General features: G+C 39.2%; 1 protein-coding gene across 2 annotated transcripts; it reads right to left on the reverse strand.

Moving 5' to 3' along the window:
- Positions 1-11,271: 11,271 nt before the first annotated feature.
- Positions 11,272-18,475, reverse strand: LOC124157170 (heterogeneous nuclear ribonucleoprotein A1, A2/B1 homolog). 2 transcript variants are annotated; one of them, XR_006864550.1, is made up of 10 exons: positions 18,231-18,475; positions 17,834-18,018; positions 17,581-17,701; positions 15,900-16,110; positions 15,481-15,792; positions 14,805-14,954; positions 14,344-14,454; positions 14,154-14,257; positions 11,543-11,626; positions 11,272-11,465 (listed from the first exon to the last, which is right to left on the reverse strand). XR_006864550.1 is itself a non-coding variant. In XM_046531691.1 (9 exons), the coding sequence occupies exons 1-8, from the start codon at positions 18,243-18,245 to the stop codon at positions 14,199-14,201; spliced, it is 1,164 nt and encodes a 387-aa protein (XP_046387647.1). In that variant the 5' UTR covers positions 18,246-18,472; the 3' UTR covers positions 13,371-14,001; positions 14,154-14,198. The 2 variants fall into 2 exon arrangements, 1 of the variants encoding a protein (XP_046387647.1); XM_046531691.1 differs by lacking the exons at positions 11,272-11,465; positions 11,543-11,626 and adding an exon at positions 13,371-14,001 and having other exon boundaries at positions 18,231-18,472.
- Between the last annotated feature and the right edge of the window lie 384 nt (positions 18,476-18,859).

The raw sequence follows: 18,859 nt of genomic DNA on the forward strand, positions 1-18,859 counted from the left end.
ACCATGACAACGGAGATCGCAGAACCGTCTCGAAATAGATATCGAAAGTTAGGAAAATTCAGTCACCGGTATTGATCATTAGGGCGTTTATTACAACTACTAAACTAGAATAGGATTGCACGAGTTAATGCGATGGGTAAATGCCAAAAGCTGACTAAACTCTGTAGCAAATTAAAAATGCACGCATTAAGAAAATCAAATGATATAATAAGGACATATTTACTCCAACTTAGCGCCCAGTAATTTCAGACAACATTCGGGGCCACGCAGACATTCCCCGATAATATTAAGGATACGGCATTTTTTTATTTCACCACCTTCCCGAAGCGGAGGCTTTGACGTGTAGGGCCGCACCTTTTAGAATAATTGCATTCATTTCTTAATTTCGCATGCTACGAAGTGTATAACTATTATCACAAAAATAAACAACACAAAACCTACAGACAACTGGGGAGGCCAACACTGACTTAATGAATTTTTCATTCATACGACTCACCATTTTCTAGTGTTATCTTTTTAATGCTTAATTTTTTTACATACATTAAGCAAATGAATTCTGTAGATATAAAAGAAAAACAGTAAAAATATATCTTTATTCAAAATATCTTAATCAAAAAGGCCAAGCCATCATATAAACGTAGTCCATATTAAGTAATGATCGCGAACTTTCCTCTCTCTCGCTCATTAACGAAGTGAGGGAAAAAGAAAGATACAAGTATATGATTACATGTCATTCAATTCAATATTATTAAATATAAAGTCAGCTATTTAATTAAATTTTTACGAAAAATGTTTCAATTTTTTTATTTTTATTTTAAAATTGGTATAAATTTACTACAATGTATGAATCGTGAAATATTTTACATTTTTCCGCTTAAAGCTTTTTAGCATACCAGTGTAGAGCTTTGAAGTTTCGATAATAAGGGAGAAAACAATTAGAAAATATCTATTTACAAACATCGTCAGCCATGTCGCCATAGAGGTGAATGAATGAAATTTAATTATGCTGTAGGTTTCTCAATAGGAGCAAATGCATGCAACAATTTCTGCTCATACAATAACAATACCTGACACAATTTTCCTGGTAATAAGAAACAAAACTATTACACTGAAGTAAAATTAACGCTTACTGAAAGCACGCAGTAATTATTACGAGGATGAGAAAATCTATAAAAATTTCCCTGACAATTTAATAATATATCTACCATTAAAATAAATTTGATGTTGACTTAATTTCTCACTGATTAATTATTAAATAGTTTTTCTTTGACAAAGAGGAAGAGTTATTATCATATATAACGAAAGGGAATTCCAGAGATCGCAACCAGAGATAAGAAAAGATTTAAGATAAGTATTTGTCCGACTTATATAACTTATTAGGTAGGAAGGGCCAGTTTTAGTGTTTACAGAATAAGAGGCTGATTTTGCTTTGAAAACGGAAAAAAGATATGTTGGATATTCAGCCTTAAAGAGAGTGAAAAAAGAAATGAATCAATTCAATTGATACGGCTTTTACTTTGTGAAAATCCATGCTGAAATGAAAATACACAACCTTGGTAACTTTTCACTGGAAAATTATTTATTGGTACGACGCGTTTCCACGCTGAGGCGAGGTACTTGAGAATGACGCCTCAGCGTCGAAACACGTCGTACCAATAAATAATTTTCCAGTGAAAAGTTACCAAGGTTGTGTATTTTCCTTTCGAAATGAATCAAGTAAATATTTCCCCCGAGAAGAGGTTCTAAGCCATGTGAACAATATTCTCGACAGCAAGCTTTAAACAAGATTGTGTACATCTTCTGCCCTAAACAGGAGCTGCGAATGGTGTTTATGTCTGGACATAAACAGAAAACATTTTTTCACGAGCAGGCAGTCTCGCAGGCAAGTTAGCATCGCATGGTGTGCATCCGACCGCGGCGGGCTGAATGGGTGGTATTTGTGAGCCTGTCGAAAGGATTCGCGCACAGAGACTCCTTGTTGTCTCGGGGCGAGCGAGAGGTTTTCCATTCGTCAAGCGACACTCTTTGTCGTCTTCTCCGACACGTCCAGTAATGCACCCTCCATAGTCCTCACATCCTGCCTATTACGGGACGTGAGTGGCGTCCGTTTAAATTCTTTGGGACCTCCTCCGGGGTTCCCGGGCAATGAGGGCATTGAGTGGCACTCCGGCGGATTTGGATGCCCGGCCGGTAAATGCAGTTATTGATTAGCCAGCACGTGTACATTCATATCATCTGACAAAACCAGACTCGGCCTGGTAGTCCGGTTCTTCGACCTCACCTCCCCCTTTATTCCCTCCGATCCTAGACGTAATTAGCGCATATCAACCGGAATGGGTACCTGCACGCTATAAAAAAATAGGCCATGCAGCGGCGTTTACACCGTGTACGTATACTCCGCTCTATAATTTGACTGAGCGAATGAAATGATCCCAAATTTTTCTAGTCAAACACATAGATTGTGGCCAATGCTCACCTCACCACTTTTAATTTATTACTCTACCCTCACCTTGATGCATCTACTTTGAATGGCCGACATCACTTTTAAATGTTTTTTTTTAACACGATGACTATCCTATGAAAATCCCGCCTAAAAATTCCAAATGTGGTAGGTAATCGTGAAGACTGAACATGCACTCAATATCTTCCGAAGATGCTGCCTCATTCATCTGCTTTCCTCAGCTTCCTCACATGTTTTGTGAACCTTCAATTTCTTAGATAGGCATTTCTTGACTGATGTAATACCTTCCAATTCACCCCCATCCCCATCGCTTCCTTCGCCTACATCTCCCACGCCTTGCACTTGAATGTACAAGAGTATTCCACGGCATCATACCCAGCGAGGGGCATGAGGGGGCGGCTGCCCCCCTTAGAAGCAAAAATCGCAAATGTCTTTAAGTAAAATAATATTTTTTCAAGCAAATAATTTTAAAAACTAATAAAGAGCTGTTATAGTTTCCTTAAAATGTTGGTTTCATTCACATTTTCTATGCTTTAATCTTACCTATAACTTTAACAGCCATGGCTTGCCCCTCCCCCCCCCCCCCCTAGTTTTGATCCTGGGTACGCCCTTGTTCCACGGTGTAGTGAAACGCCACGTGTGGTTTTAATAAAAATTCATGAGGAAAATAAAAAAGTTTGTTCTTTCGCCATTAAAATTTCCAGAGGGAGGACGTGAAGTCATATCTTTTTTAAGAAATAAACATTTCAAAACAAAATAAGTACATCGACCGTCTTTAGATTATGATATTCTAAAAATAACTAACGAAAACGTAAAATTGGAATTCTTAGTTGACAGACATTTCGTATTTTCTCCGTTGCTGGGCTATGAATTTGAGAATATTTCCAGCATATGAATCCAAGCAATATTTAATGTCCAAAATAACCTATACGGTCTACAGAGCGAAAAGAACACCTAATTAATTATTATGAACGTGACCTCCTAAAATGAAAGGTAATAACAATATAGCAGCTATTTTTATTCGAATCGAAAAATAGGCAACAACTTTATGGTTTCGCTAAACCTATTGAAAATTTTTAAGAACCACTTTTTTCTTCTACTAAATAAGATATATTATGTCCGACACACTGACGCCCTAGGTCATCAACCGAAAAGTTTTAAGAAATTTATATGTATTTGAAGATGACTCTGGCGTAAAATTCTGATTCACCGTTCACCAGAATCCGAGTATCGACACGCTAAATTAAATATTGAAGTAACGGAAAACTGGTTCAGCAGCTCAGCTGTAGCGTACTTTTTCGCCGTACCGAGTATCGGCTTTTTCGTAGAAATGAGAACGTATCTTTAAAATTTGTTTCGGGAGCCTTGAACAGGAAGGTGCCACACGAGTACTTTCTATTGCTAAAATGGCGAAAGAAATAATGGATAACAAAGCTTCAATCCCTTTAAACCCTGGAATATGCGCACACTAACTAACAGCGCTGAAGTGATATCCCATGACGCTCAGGGAGGATAATGCTCAGTATATTGGGACACAAATTTCTGCGACTTTAAAATCGAGATCGTGCGTAGAAAACGAAAGGAGCTGTGGCACATCCGCTTGAGTTATTCAGCCATCCGCGAAGCAACTCACGTTTTCCAGGTGCAATGAAGATGTGGAACTATGAGAGACATGCGCGTCAAAAATGAATTAGTTCCGAGAAAGCTTATTTGAATGACAAACCTCTAGGTTTGTGCTTTGTGGTCAATTGTCGAGAGTAAAAAAAGCCCATGACATATCGTGCAGAAGATTTATCCAGCATAGCAAATTGAACTGTCAGGATAAACCATGTGCATAATTAATCGATCGATACAAACTAGCTCAGTGGCGTAACTAGGAATAATGTTTTGGGGGGATGGGTCTGGGGAGGTATCGTACCCCCATCTTCTCCCCAGGCAACGGGAAAATGTTTGTAAACTGACATACCCGAAAACACATTTTACATCATTTTGGGACTTAAAATTTGAGTTTCACACGTAACTCTGCGGGAAATCATCACAGCAGGAAAAACATTAGTATACAGCAAAATTTTCTGAGGCTTTGGGGGGTATCTATCCCCCCCCCTCCCCCCATAGTGACGCCACTGAACTAGCTGGTCTCTTAACGCCGACGGATTACACCATGTACTTACAGGGACAGTTACATACATAAATAGTATTGCAATCCTAAGATTTGTATACCTCAGCCCTCCATTTCTCCCAATCCCAAGTTAGTTCTTTCACCTCCCTCAGGCTCATTTTACCTGTTTCCTTCTTGATCTCTCCCAGGTACGAGTCCATTGAATTCCTCTGCGGACATTTCATCAATTTTTCCTTCCATTACGTTTCCCACCTAACTGCTGTGTCGCTTTATATGGCCAACGCACCGTGTTCTTCTTTGGCGTACAGTGATTCATAGTCCTCTCTCTTCTTCTATAAGGTACCTACCTCATTTCTCACCCTCTGCGTCTATTTCATCTTCAGCATCATTCTCCTCCGACCAGATATCGAAGGCATCCATTCTTTCCGATTGTCCAATCTTCTGAACCATTGAGTGCCACTGCTCTTACAAATGTTTTCACGTAAGTACCGTTTCCCATACATATTGTTACCAATGAAAATATATTGCAGGACATTTGTTGCCTATTGCCCATACATGTACAATATTGATTGGTATGATGCAACTCTCTATATCCCAAGTTAGTTCTCTTACCTCCCTGGACCAGTTTTCCCCGTATCCTTCTTGATCTACTCTAAGTACTTACCCATTGGTCTTCCCCTAGGGAATTTTACTGCAGTTTTTCCAAGGGGAGAGTTAGTGTTAGATGATGGAAATAAAACTGCCATAACTTGAGCATATAAAGGCGTTTGAAAGAGATCGACACGCAGTCAAAGCTAACACAGGAAAAACACTGATTTACCTCTTTCAGCGATGCAGAAGTAAATGATCGAACATTACCTAAAGAGTCCGTTTAAATCTCAGTAGTGAAATTGTCAATGCACAGCTTAACTATTTTCTGGTTCGAGAAATCGAGTGGGTTCGCTGAAAAATTCTCCCTTAGATACAAATTAGAGAGGGCGTCATATAAGGCGGGTAAAATTAAACGCTACGTCACAAAGCTTACACATTTCGTAAATTTATCACGACAATGTGGCGATCCTGGTGATTATGCAACCCACCACACTCCATATTTCAGAGTACCCTTTGTACACAGTAGCGGATAAAGGAGGTTGCCGGGGGAGCGGCCACCCTCCCGGAATTTCTGGAAATTTTGAAAATATGAAATACTTAAGGAGGCTCTCTACTGTAAGTTTTTATTTTACCAGCCAAAAAAACTGTAAATGTTGAGAAGAAAATTAATGTATATCTAAAAATCATTTGTGTACGCGTATCAGAACTCAGACGGATTATAGCTGAGAGATATTGCATACCATAAAGACGCCACGGAAAATTATGAACCGCCTACGCCCAAAACAGTTTTCCACGAAAACGATATCACGCCTTGAAATTACGCAAGAATATTTTCGTGGGTTTGAAATTTTTTGCCAACAGAACACTAGCACTTTTCCCGTTCCACTCATTCCTAAATTTCAGTCGACGAAGAACGTAATATATATCGCCGAAAAAGTTCGAAGAGTAAGCAAAAATATTATATAAGTACTCTTTTTCACTGACAATTTTCTCCAGCTAGAGTTGGAAACATCTTTCGATGCATAAGTCTACATTTTTCGATTGGTTCTCTCGGAGAAGGGATGTATTCCGGAGTTAATTTGAAGTGGGCACCCGGAATCTTCCAAGAATATCTGGAGATGGCTCCAAACACTTGACCTACCTTACTGACTGTTTCCCCTCCCCGAAACTTTGTAAAAACCCACGGCTGATCAATGGTCGTCGTTCGCATTTATGTTGACCATTTCATTCATACTTCCAAAGGCACAGTGGCGCGGTGAGGAGGGGGTTTTGGGGGTTAAACCCCCCCCCCCCCAGAGCTCAGAGAAATATTTAAATTTAATCCATTTTACTTAATAGGATTGATATTACTAATAGAATACTATAAGGATTAATAAAATATCCCTCAGAATGCCGTAAAACTCACCATTTTGAATCATTTGTCTTAAAATTCAGCAATTTACTAATCTCGCACATACCGATTATCCTTGTGGGTATTCCATACCACCACACACCCCGGTATTAGTTGCACCTAACCCCCCCCCCTCCCAGCCTTATAATTCCTGGTTGCGCCCCTGCAAAGGCATACTAATAGGGAAGAATGTAATCGTAAGTCAATAATAAAATTGTGATACTGATCACGTAAAGTTTAGTTAAAATGAGAAATAATCTGACAGTACTTCCACACCCACGTATAAATACTTATTAATTCACAGGCGCAAAAACCCCCGAATCGTAGGGAGTTCAACTCTTATAAAAATCTGCATAAAATAGCTATACAAAGGGGGCATTTGAAAATAAAATTTCTCCCGAGTCGTTGAAAATCTTTGAAATGCTTCATAAATAATTTCCTAAAAGTAATGATGCAAATAAAAAAATCAGGCCCGAGTCGATAGGGATGAAGGCGCTACCATGTTGCCGATCGGACAATGTCCATTTAAGGTTGAGCCAAAACTTCTGATTTCTAAGAGGGGGCAATTTCCCCCTCCCTCTGTCGTTCCTTCACAAAGTACTTCATCCTCTGTCTGTTGAAAGTATAATAATAGACATCTTTTTCGCAAAAGATAGGAATTTTAAAAAAATAATAATTTACATTAAAAGCAGTACCCGCTGAAGCGTTAGTCAATCTAATTTTTTAGGGGAAGAAATAACGAGCAATTATGGAACCAGTCTAAAGGTTATATCTCTGCATATGATTAAAACATAAATGTTACCGCCACACAATCACTAGGCACTTCATACAACATGAGCAAAACATCAATTGGATGAATCACTCCTAGTAGCAACTTTGAATACTAATATTCTGCAGGGCCATGGCAGGGCTTATACACTATTTTACCCACAATTCTCGTAGACCTAAAACAATAAAGAAACCCGTATTTATCCGTTCCTTGATCCGGCGCCTACTCTTCGAGGTATTCGTGGCCAATAATCGACGGTCTCAACCCTTTCGGAGATAAGTTAGTGACTTACCGAGATCACGCAGAGCTTTCGCGATACTCCTTGTCATTGTTTGCACCTCGAGGGTGATGCACAAAGGTTAAGAAAAGACTTAGCTGTTTCACAAAATGAAATATATTTGCGACCGGTTTCGATACAGCGTATCATCATCTGGCAATTACGATGATACGCTGTATCGAAACCGGTCGCAAATATATTTTATTTGGTGAAACAGCTTAGTCTTTTCTTAACCTTTGTGCATCATGAAGGAGTTTCACCAAGTTACGCCAACCACTATCGCATTTACCTCGAGGGTGATTTCTTCCCTCAATGAGCGTTTTTCTCCATAGCAGTAAATGAATCATAATTCTAATGACGTCACCAACTCAAGAAAATTGAGCGGCAACTTTCGCAATTTCATTTCAACTTTTGAGGAAATGGCATGCGTAGCAAGGTTTTCGGGTTGACCTCCGCGTCGTTTCATCTTCATGACGAAACACTTCGAACCTGAAGACGCTAGCTGCAACGCCGGCGAAACTGTCGTATTGAAGATGAAACGACGCGGAGGTCAACCCGAAAACCTTGCTACGCAAGCTGCACCACCCCGCGAAAGTCTCCATCAACATTATGAGAGAATGGTTGAATTAAGGTTACTATTTCGTCCAATATAATCTTATTCTTTCATCTTGCTTCGGGAGGAGCAAGGGTCGTAAGCGGTTTGCCTACACCTGTATTATTATTATTTTTTCGCTTCGCATTCAAGTATATCACCTTTATATACATGCTTTGCAAAGCGTTAATGTCATGGTTAATTACTCGTGGGAATAATGAAATGTAACGAAAAATGGTGTGGCAGAGGACAGGTGCCCCTTGGTTCATCAGAAAAGTGTACTGCTGGTCGTCGCCACAAGGGAAAAGCCAGCTATGTGCCAGCCAATTATATACCCCAAAGGAATTAATTACGATTGCAGAACTTATGACAAATTTACCGTCACCACCCGGATTCGAACATGGTGAAGCAATTCCACCGCTATGCCTACAGGACCCTTGGCACAAATTAATTACCTTCACCATGTTGGCAATTCTCTCCCCCCTCCACTGCTTCCTCCCTTGTACACATGCAAGCAAGAAGATAAGAACCATTTAATTGCACGTTCCTCAACGATCTGACGAAAATAATGGGCAAAAAATCAATGCCCTAGGACATTAAACGGCATGGCAACCACTGATACAGAGATAAGTATCCACTATCAGCTGCGACACTTTGCGAACGCTGCTACCAAATTCTGTGAAGGTTGTTCCATGGATTAGATGCACACAAAGAGGACCATAACCTCTGCCAATCGCTATGCAGGCAAGTAGAAATTTTACTCAGGGAGGGGGGGGGGGCAGTAGGGTGAGAGGCTTGTGGGGTATGAGGGCTGCCTGCCCTGGCACATACTTCAAATTCCCTCGCATCGAAAATCTATGTATTTGATTAACCAAACTAATAATTTATTTTCACAGCGCTGAAATTAATTGCGAGTTAGATCAGCCATAGTCACAGTAAGAGTTTGTATCCAAAATATATCAGACTTATTAAAAATAATTTCAACTTGACAGCTGACAGCAGTAGATAATATTATCCCATTTTGAGTAAATTTCAGACCCTGATATTAGTCAACAACTTTCAATAGTCAAAACGAAGTCAGAGGGTGAGTTACCCTGGGATGGTCATCTCCTATGGGGATTAATGGTGTGTAGTCTCCACAGGGAAAATATTTTAGGATAGGCTGAAGCCTACATGTCACACTCCCTACCATTATCCTCATCAATTGTATTTGGTAAGATAAGAACTTCAGATCATGAAACTAATTGATAGGAGCTAAAACAAACCCACTACGCCATGACTTTTAAAGAAATTTCCCAGAATTTAATTTTTATAGTATCACTTTCTAGTAGCCCAACTGATTGTGACTTAAGTCTCTTTAAACATCATCAGAAGAGCTTCAAGGCATCAAATTAGTACACAAAAAAATAAGGTGCACACACAACTTCAGTGTAAGTATCACCTAGGAAAGACATCAGGAGGATATGTACTAAAAAATCTATGAAATTATTTTCTGTTCCTTACCTCCAGTTCCAATGTTTACCTTTCACAACTAGATCATAGCATTAGAGACCTACAAAATACCAGAAGATCCCTCATTTCATTTTTATTTCCATGTCATATACATAGGAAAAAAATTCATAGCAATGACAGAGCCCCATTAAATTATTACTCTGAATGTAACATGATAAGTTTCTACACTGACCTCCCCATATATGACATATTAACCAAAGGTATTTGCCCACACTAGAATAAACCTCAGAAAATGTGTGAATTACAATCAACGGATGAAACTAGGGTTATTATGAGTTAATTTAAGTATCAATTAGTGAAACATTGAGCAACAGTCCAGCTCCACACACCTCCCCCTATACTAGGTACCTGTCACCCACCTAATGTCCCCTCCTTAAAGTTAATTTAGAAGCCAATATCAATGTTTCGGTGCCAACTGTAATAGCAAAAAGTCAAAATACCTAAGTTTAGAGTCTCCGAACTTCTCAACCAGTTGCAATGAAATATGCTGAAAATGGAAGTCTGAAATTAACTTCTAAAGTTTCCGCAGCATTATGCATAAGTCATCTTTAACAGAAATTTTTTTCCCGGATTTAAGTGTGAAAAAAGGTAAAACACTTGATCTCAATAAGACTATTTTTTCAGAGTATGGACTTCCATATCAATACATAAAGAAGCATTTGAAAAAATAGTACTTAAAATGAAGTCATTTTCCAAGCACCAAAAACTAATTATCATGCAATGCCTGGTAAAAGATTATTCCGACTAAGAATGACTTTATGATACAGAGGAACCAAATAATAAATTTACTATCATGGCATGATTATCATTGCCACCACTCATCCAGGTAGATACTGAGATGCACTTTAACCTCTTGTATCTCGACTTATCCCAAGGACAGAATGACACTGTCTATATCAATATCTAAGGTTAATTTTCAGTTTTGAATTATGTTCATTCATTACAAAACATTAAGTGCCCTATTGTGATCAACTTACCGACCACATGGTCAGATGGAATATCACCAGTCACACAAGTTAGTCACGTTTCATGTATCTACGCCTCCAGCAGTCATTGGCTACTACCACTGCATGAAGACAATCCCTAATGTAACCTGTGAGTGCTCAGTGAGTACCAATACATTGAAGGAAAGGCATGGCATTGTTGCATTGAGGCCAATATTCTGCTGAGAAACCTATAGTGTAACTAGTAATTGTCCAAACTAAATCAGTCTTCAGTTAACTCAGTTTAGTCCCATTTCTCAACTGATACCCAAGCATAACTACTTATTGCTATCACTGCCTGCAGAGAAGTCTAGTACATAACTTGGGCTATCCTTAGAACATTCACTGTGATCTGATAATTTGAATCATCATCATTTCGTCATAGTGATAACCGTTTATGAAAAATGATACCAACAAGAACCATTCCACAACCTTCAACCACCAAGGTGTCAGATGGTACCTTCCACAATGAATGTGATTAAATTTATCTGAAATGCATGGGATGTTAAAAACATGATTTCCATAAATAACAAAGCAGCACAGGTGATAAATTGAGGGAGAATAAAAGCAACTTACATTTAAAAAATAAAAGATTTATTACAGAAGATCTATGTACCCATGTAAAACCATGGCATCCATTTGCATAAATGGAAGTCCAATTAGTATGGAAATATACTTGGTTTGATAAAACCAAGATGAGGTTCCAGAACTTATTCACGCCAATACAATGCCTCTGGTATCAGCAGTCATGAGTGGATGTCTCATAAATAACTGGAAAAGTAAAGTTCATCTATGAAGATGAAAATGGTAAAATAAGAGTGCAAGTACCAAATTGAAGATGGAAATACCTTTGATAATTGAGCTGGATGAAACACGAAGAGCTCCACATGCAGAGAGCATTTTTGCCTGTGTCAGGTAGTTACTGGAAACCACTGGATGAGAAAAAAATAAGCACACGAAAGAAAATAGTTCCTCACACAATTGATTTAGGGCAATATGTAGTCTCCCACAAATCAAGCTAAAGAAAAAATAACTAGTTTTTGCTACAGGCAAAGAAAAGCTTCAACTTCACAGGGAACAGGTGCACCAGAAAATAAATGCCATGCAAGAAATGAAAAGCCAAACTGCTATTCAGCTTTAAGCAACAATTGCAAATGACCAGTTAGTGAAAATAAATATTCCATCCATTCCCATGAAGGAAAAAACAAAAAGAGAAATCAAATTATGCAAGGCTGACATATAATAAAAGAGTGCCCTTTGAAGCAAAATTTACTTTATCTATTGTCAATCAAAACAGTAAGCAATTGAATACAACTGACCAGAGCACATACTCAACCCACAAGAATCCAAAATCTCAAAGTTTACCCCTAAACCCAAGGAGGAATTTGAGGCATATATGATAAGACCATTATTGTACACTTGAGACTTCTTTTGACCGCCCATTATAATATAATTTGCCGACCCAATTTCATTTTAGACCACAACCTGTAAGCCCAAGAGCAAGAGAAATAAGTTGCTGGGAGGTTAATATTTTTAAAACAGGACTGATGCTGATACAGCATTTAGCGGCCATTAATGTATTTACTTCCCCGGACAACAGCAAAAAGATTGTTGAATATAATAATATCCCACTTTATTGGAATGGACTTCCCATGGGAGAAAATTAAATAGGTATTGGAATGCACCAACCCATAGGTAATTCAAAGAAATTGTTTTAAAATTAAAATTCCATTGTAAATAAGAAAAAATTGCAGTTTAAACCCATTCACTTGTCATAACTTGCGAAGAGCTGTTGATGAGACTAATGTGTATATTAAGGATGTCCAAAGACCCTCAATTTCACTTCTGATTACATGTACCTCCCTTATCTAATGAAATCCACATACCTAACAATATCTACATACGCTACAATGAACTAATAATCTCATAAAAGAGGACCATCACGTTACCTTGAATATTATAAGGTCTAACACTCCATGAGATTAAAGGTTAAGGCCTCATGCGCCAAATGCTGATGTCGACACTTCCTTTAATGCATGAAATCCATACTCTAAAACCATATAACTTTTCACTAATGTGCATAAAACTTACGAATATTACCATAAATGCTGCAATTCCGTATGCCTTTCTTCTGAGAGTTTCTACTTCTGCTCTGCCTGTCTCTCACCACTGTCAGCTGATTAAGATAAAACACCTGCAATAACTAGAAATCAAACCCTGCAGAGCACATTGGAGAGAGGACTAGTACAACTTTGCTAACGCAATATCATTGGTTATGAAAATCTCATTACTAGACAATCACATTCCACCCAATGTATGCATTCAGCTAACACAATGAATCCTGTTGCGAGACATTTTGACATTAAATCGGATTAATGGGAAGCAAAAAGCAGTGAGCATACTGCTTAAAATAAATAAATGTGCTAATTCAAACCTTATTAAAGAGGGTCCAGAGGAGTAACAATGGGGCCAAACAAGGAAGCACTTGAACCTTTCAAAAACTAATTCTTCTTCCAAAATTATACCAGCATTTAGGGATAAACGCAAATTTCATAAATACTCATCAGTTCCGAAATTATTTTTTTCGCGTTAGAACAAGAGAATAATCGATAAATATATAGCTTCCTTCCTCTCCCCATACAGCTAACGAGTGTAAACATTAAATAGAATAAAACCTTTCCTATATAGCTTTTTAATCACATAAAGTAGGCTACATATACAAGTCTTATGCATGGCTAGCCTCAGGCGAATATAACAAGCACTGATCAAACACGAAAATTAACAATAAAAAACATACACATACACGCATTATTTGAATAACCTTGGCATACAAATCCAGACAAAATTGAAATGACGATCAAACACTGTCAACACTAAAACTCCTACATGGCCATTAACTTCAGAAGTTAAATTGGTCAATCTGTTACGTCCGAGACATTACAAAACACTAGAAGAAGGTGATATATATATAAATATATCTTATATAATAAACTGTGTGTAAATATAAAGAATGCAGCCCTTGGACATCCTGGTGAAGACTTCCTTGTCCCTGCCTGGCCCACCCGCTTCTTGCTACTGCCTCTCGGGTGTTGCGGAGTGGGACGACACATAACCCCCCTGTCCCTGCACGCGCCTTCGTCCAAATACCCAACCCTCCCCCTCCCGCCTGCCTCCCCATTGGCTAGCCTGGGGCGCAGAAGGGACTGTGAGAGGAGCGCTGCCACCATTGCTGATGTCCCTATCCTGCATGCCTAGCCAAAGCAACCACCCTGCCTGCCTTCCTCCCCATTCTGACCTACAAACACACCTATATGGCAAGTTAAAAAATTGAGGAAACAGCATTAGTGTAGATGTAAATTGCCCTGGAAACACTAAATCAGCACTGCCTGAAATTCTTTCAACGTTCAATCACATCAAAACGAAAAAATAACCACCAATTCAGAATAGGTGTTTTCTCACCTGACTGAAGTCCAAGGAGCTAATGGAAATTTAAGTTTTCTCTCTTCAGTACCTACGGCCACCGCCATACCCTCCAGGTCCACCATAGCCTCCCCCTGATCCACCTGTAAGATAGTACAGAGAAGTAGAAATGCTGGATGGTATATAAAGACTGTGCTTAACAGGAATGAAATCAAACAGAGGAATTCACCTCCATATGGAGCAGCGCGTCCGCCAGAACTGTAACTGCTCTTCACAGGGCCTCCACCATAACTTTGCTGGTAACCGCCACCTCTGTCATCATCGTCATCCCAATTTGATCCTGAAAAGAGATAGCACATTGAAATTCTAACTACAGAGAATCCCCTCATAACAATGGGCTCAAATTTAGATGCATTCAACATAACCACAAGGACAGCTTCCAAAGCTTTCTCATTGCAAAAAATATCCGTCCGAGACATTTGGAATGTGTCAATTCACACACTAAGAAGGCTTTTACTTGAAGCTCTTGGTATTCTTCCAATGCATTTTATTTACATCTAAAAATTCTCTGTGCTGGATAAAAATTATCCTCCTCACTTCCCAACAAATACAGACTACCATGCACACATGACCCATGGTAGAGGCATTCTGCAATGGAACAAGCAGCATGTGGGTAATACACTGGCTTACCTCCACCACCTCCACCTCCCCAGCTTCCCCCACCACCTCCAGCACTCCATCCTGAGCCCCCACCACTGCTCTCCCAGGGATCACCATTATAGCTGCCAGATGATGTACGGGCAGGTCCACCACCACGATAAGATGAAAACCTGTCGCTTCCTGCAGAAATTAGATGAAAATGATATCACCTACACTTAACTCTATCCTATAATTAACACTAAAAGCATGTGAAACAATATTCACTATCTATCCAAATAAAGCTTTAATCTAATGATCACTTTTACCAATGACACAGCGTGATAGTTTTATTATTATCTGTTTCCATGTTTACAACTGTCATTTCAGCAAAAGCCAAACATGGCATTACAGTCACTTCTAGTGACTGCAATATATGGTGTAGTTACCAAAACTCTCCACCAATAAGATAGGCTACTATGGCTGGTGGACAGTTCTGGTCGCCAAAGAAATGGTGGGAAGTTATGAAATGCTTGATATTATTGCACACTTTGAAAGCAGATTTAACAAACCTTGAACAACTTAAGGGAATTCACAGGCTGTTTACGTGAATTACTAAGAAAATACATGCCAAAGTATTTCCTCATCATATGTGCAATAATAAAGTATGAACAAAATAGAAGAAGTCAAAATAATGGAGAAAAAATATCACAAAGAGAATCATACTCACCTCCCCAGCCAGAGCTTCCACCCCCTCGGCTACCACCCCAGTCTCCATCGGCATCTGAATCACGGTAGGAGTCACCCCTACTCCCATATCCACTGCCACCTCCCCGGCTGCCATAGGATGAACGACCTCCACCGTAACCTCCACCACTACTTCCTCCCCGTCCTCCATATCCTCGTCCACCGCCATACTCACGGTCCCTATCACGAGAGCCGCCTCCCAAGCGACCTCCCTCCTGTAAGGTAGCCATTTCAGCCCGACTCAAGGCCTTCTTCACATCAACATGCCTTCCACCAATGATATGGTTTTTGCTTACTGAAAACAAAAGGAATGAACTTTCACAACGTTGGAAAAAATCACATACGCAATCAATATTTCATAAATCAATATGTATACCACAATAAAAAATCACAACCACTTACAAACAACTTTATCAACTGAATCATGATCCTCGAACTCAATAAAAGCAAAGCCACGCCTTTTTCCAGTATCCTTATTCACGACGATATTTACAGAAGTAACTTTCCCAAAGTCAACAAAATAGTTTTTGAGATCAGATTCCTCTAGGTCATCCTTCAATCCTCCAACAAAAAGTTTCTTCACCGTAACACCAGCTTCTGGTCGACTGATGTCCTAAAATGTCAAAAGTTAATATTATCTTTTCAATGATACAGTCATGCATCTAAATAAAAAATAGAAAACTGGATACATAAGAGAGATTGTGACATCATAGAACCAGATCGAACTGTTGCATAGAGTTCTTGCTCCAGATGAAAATTATAATAATGTCAGTTGGTACTACACGTACACCACTTGAAAGAATTATACTTAAGTTGTACCAAATACCTAAATAACTTTCCATCTACAACGCTGACATAAAACACGTCACTGTAACAGTCGTATGCACCTCCAGTAACCTTAATCCTATCCCAAGGGGTTTAAAACGTGAGATTCTAAAGAAACCCTTGAAAAGCAGGACTGAATCCTCTCTCCAGGATACCCCCCCCCCCCCCCTTCAATTAGTTTCCCCGAAGTTCTGGATGGTAATTCCTTATCATAGCATCCGATGTTAGTATGAAGTATGAACGAATTGGGAATAGCTATGTGATGCCAAATGCGGTATGCGTGATATATTATTCATCATTCCTTACGCCAATTTTGACATCAATAACCAGCACCGGATGGCGGAGCAGGAGATTCATCATTAACATCCCTGGTTGCTTGTATGAACACTAACAGAGCATTGCGGTAATGAACACAAAATTTCAAAGAGCACCTCATACTTGGAACGAATACTCAAATTAGGAACTATTATCATAGTATTGATGAATTCTCGGGCCTTTAGTGCCAATAAAAGCATTTCCCCAATGCAAATTCACTGGCACATTAATAATGCATGAGTAACCGTACCATTAAATATTACCGGAGTTGGAGCCCCTTATTCGCCAATTGGCGGCGGTTTCTAGCACTATTTTTCAATAGGGTCTCACACACTTCTCTACAAAAACTATACCAATCAGACACTGTTTTATCCGTCACTTTCAAAACTGCCATATTATACTTTTGCATACACTGCCCTAGCCATTGACTAGTCAATTTTAAAATTTGACATACACTTAGATGGCAATTGAAAAACCAAGAACCCTTTCCTACAGATCGTGAACATTCATGCGGATTATTTTGAGTTTGATTTTTACATACCCATTCATTTCCATCAGTCTTCTTTGGTCTCTTAGTTAATTTCATTTGCCTTTCACACTTAGGACATTCATAACTTGACGCAATCAAACCTTCATTCATACAGCAATTTAACACACACTTTTGTTCGTAAACAGGCAATAAAGCGAAATATCCGCTAGAATATTTAACCTCTCTTGAAAAACATTCATCCAAATTCTTGTGGTAATCCACTTCCATCAAAGTCATGTTCGAACGTTTTATGAAATGGTAACTTCGATAATAAATCCGATTTGTTGATAAAAATTTAGTAACCATAACGCGCGGGGAAAATTGTTCTAGAAACCGCCGCCAATTGGCGAATATGGGGCTTCAACTCCGGTTCACCCAATATTACAATTTGAGATAATATTTATTACAACTTACCTCTCTCGGTACAGCTCTCTTGGGCTCGACCTCTCGGCCATCAACTTTATGAGGGCGAGCAGCTTGGGCAGCATCCACCATGTGAGCCCGTGAGTAAGTGATAAATCCGAAGCCCCTTGATCTGTGACATAAGTAATTAATACCGGTAAGCGAGGCCCGAAGAAACAAAAGCCGCCATTTTGTCTCATGGCATCAAGCACGACGCCGGTTAGGTAGCCATTTTTAAATTCAAATACCTAAGAAAAAAACTAACCTCTTCGTCTTGGGATCCTTCATGACGACGACGTCTACAATTTTACCCCACTTCTCGAAATGCCTTTTCAGTGACTCATCGGTGGTTCTATAGTCAAGTCCGCCAATAAACAATTTTCTATACTGTTCCGGCTCGGTTGGTTTGTCTTCATGCGAGTTTCCTCCCTCCCGTGTGTCCTCATCACTCTAAAATGCAATGGGTTTCAAAGAATTAACTAAATATCACTTCTGTAAACGCCGCATTATATGAAAAGGTTATCGATTAGACAAATGAAACGTCATAACTTCACTGAAAAATAACTTAACCAACATACAAGCATTTACTAAAGATTAAGGTGAAAGAATTACACAACGGCTACACCAATAAGCAGCATAAGCGAGCAAATCTAGGTACTTACCGCACGCTCACTCATTTTCGCAAAAGTTGAACACAAGCCGAACAACGAGCCAAACCGTCCAGCGAAGATAACCAGAGAGAACGACAGAAAGGGGTAGGGGATTAGTTAATAATATGTCAAATAGGAAGTAGGTGGCAGCACCAACGCAGCAAGCGAACTTTCTTGAGAGACGATCGAGGACGTCTTCCAAAACTTAGAGTCAAAATTACAAGATTTTCTTAAAAATCGGGAGAAGAAAATTCCCTTCACTGTGAGATTCGCTAAGCTTTTCCGAAATAACCGTGACAATAAAGCCACCAAGCTACAAAAACGGTAAAACGGAACTCTAGCGACAAAAGTCGAAACTATTAACCGCTGCATAGTTCACAACGGGCGCCCTGTTCGTTTCCTCAAATGAAAAATTTGGAAAGAAAGTTATGAATGTAATATCGTCATCATTTCCACTGCCACTCCTCGTTGATCTCGGGAATGTTAAGTCGAGAGATTCTTTACTTACGTCTTCTTTAGTTGAGAGAGAATTTCTTCAGGTTGCAAAGGCATGTCAAGTATGAAATAGATTACAGGAATAGCTTTCTTTCCCTGAATCTACATTATACTCTTTACGACAAACTTCTGTCCAACCTATCTTG

The sequence above is a fragment of the Ischnura elegans genome, chromosome 4 (genome assembly GCF_921293095.1).
Source record: "Ischnura elegans chromosome 4, ioIscEleg1.1, whole genome shotgun sequence".
NCBI lineage: Eukaryota > Metazoa > Arthropoda > Insecta > Odonata > Coenagrionidae > Ischnura > Ischnura elegans.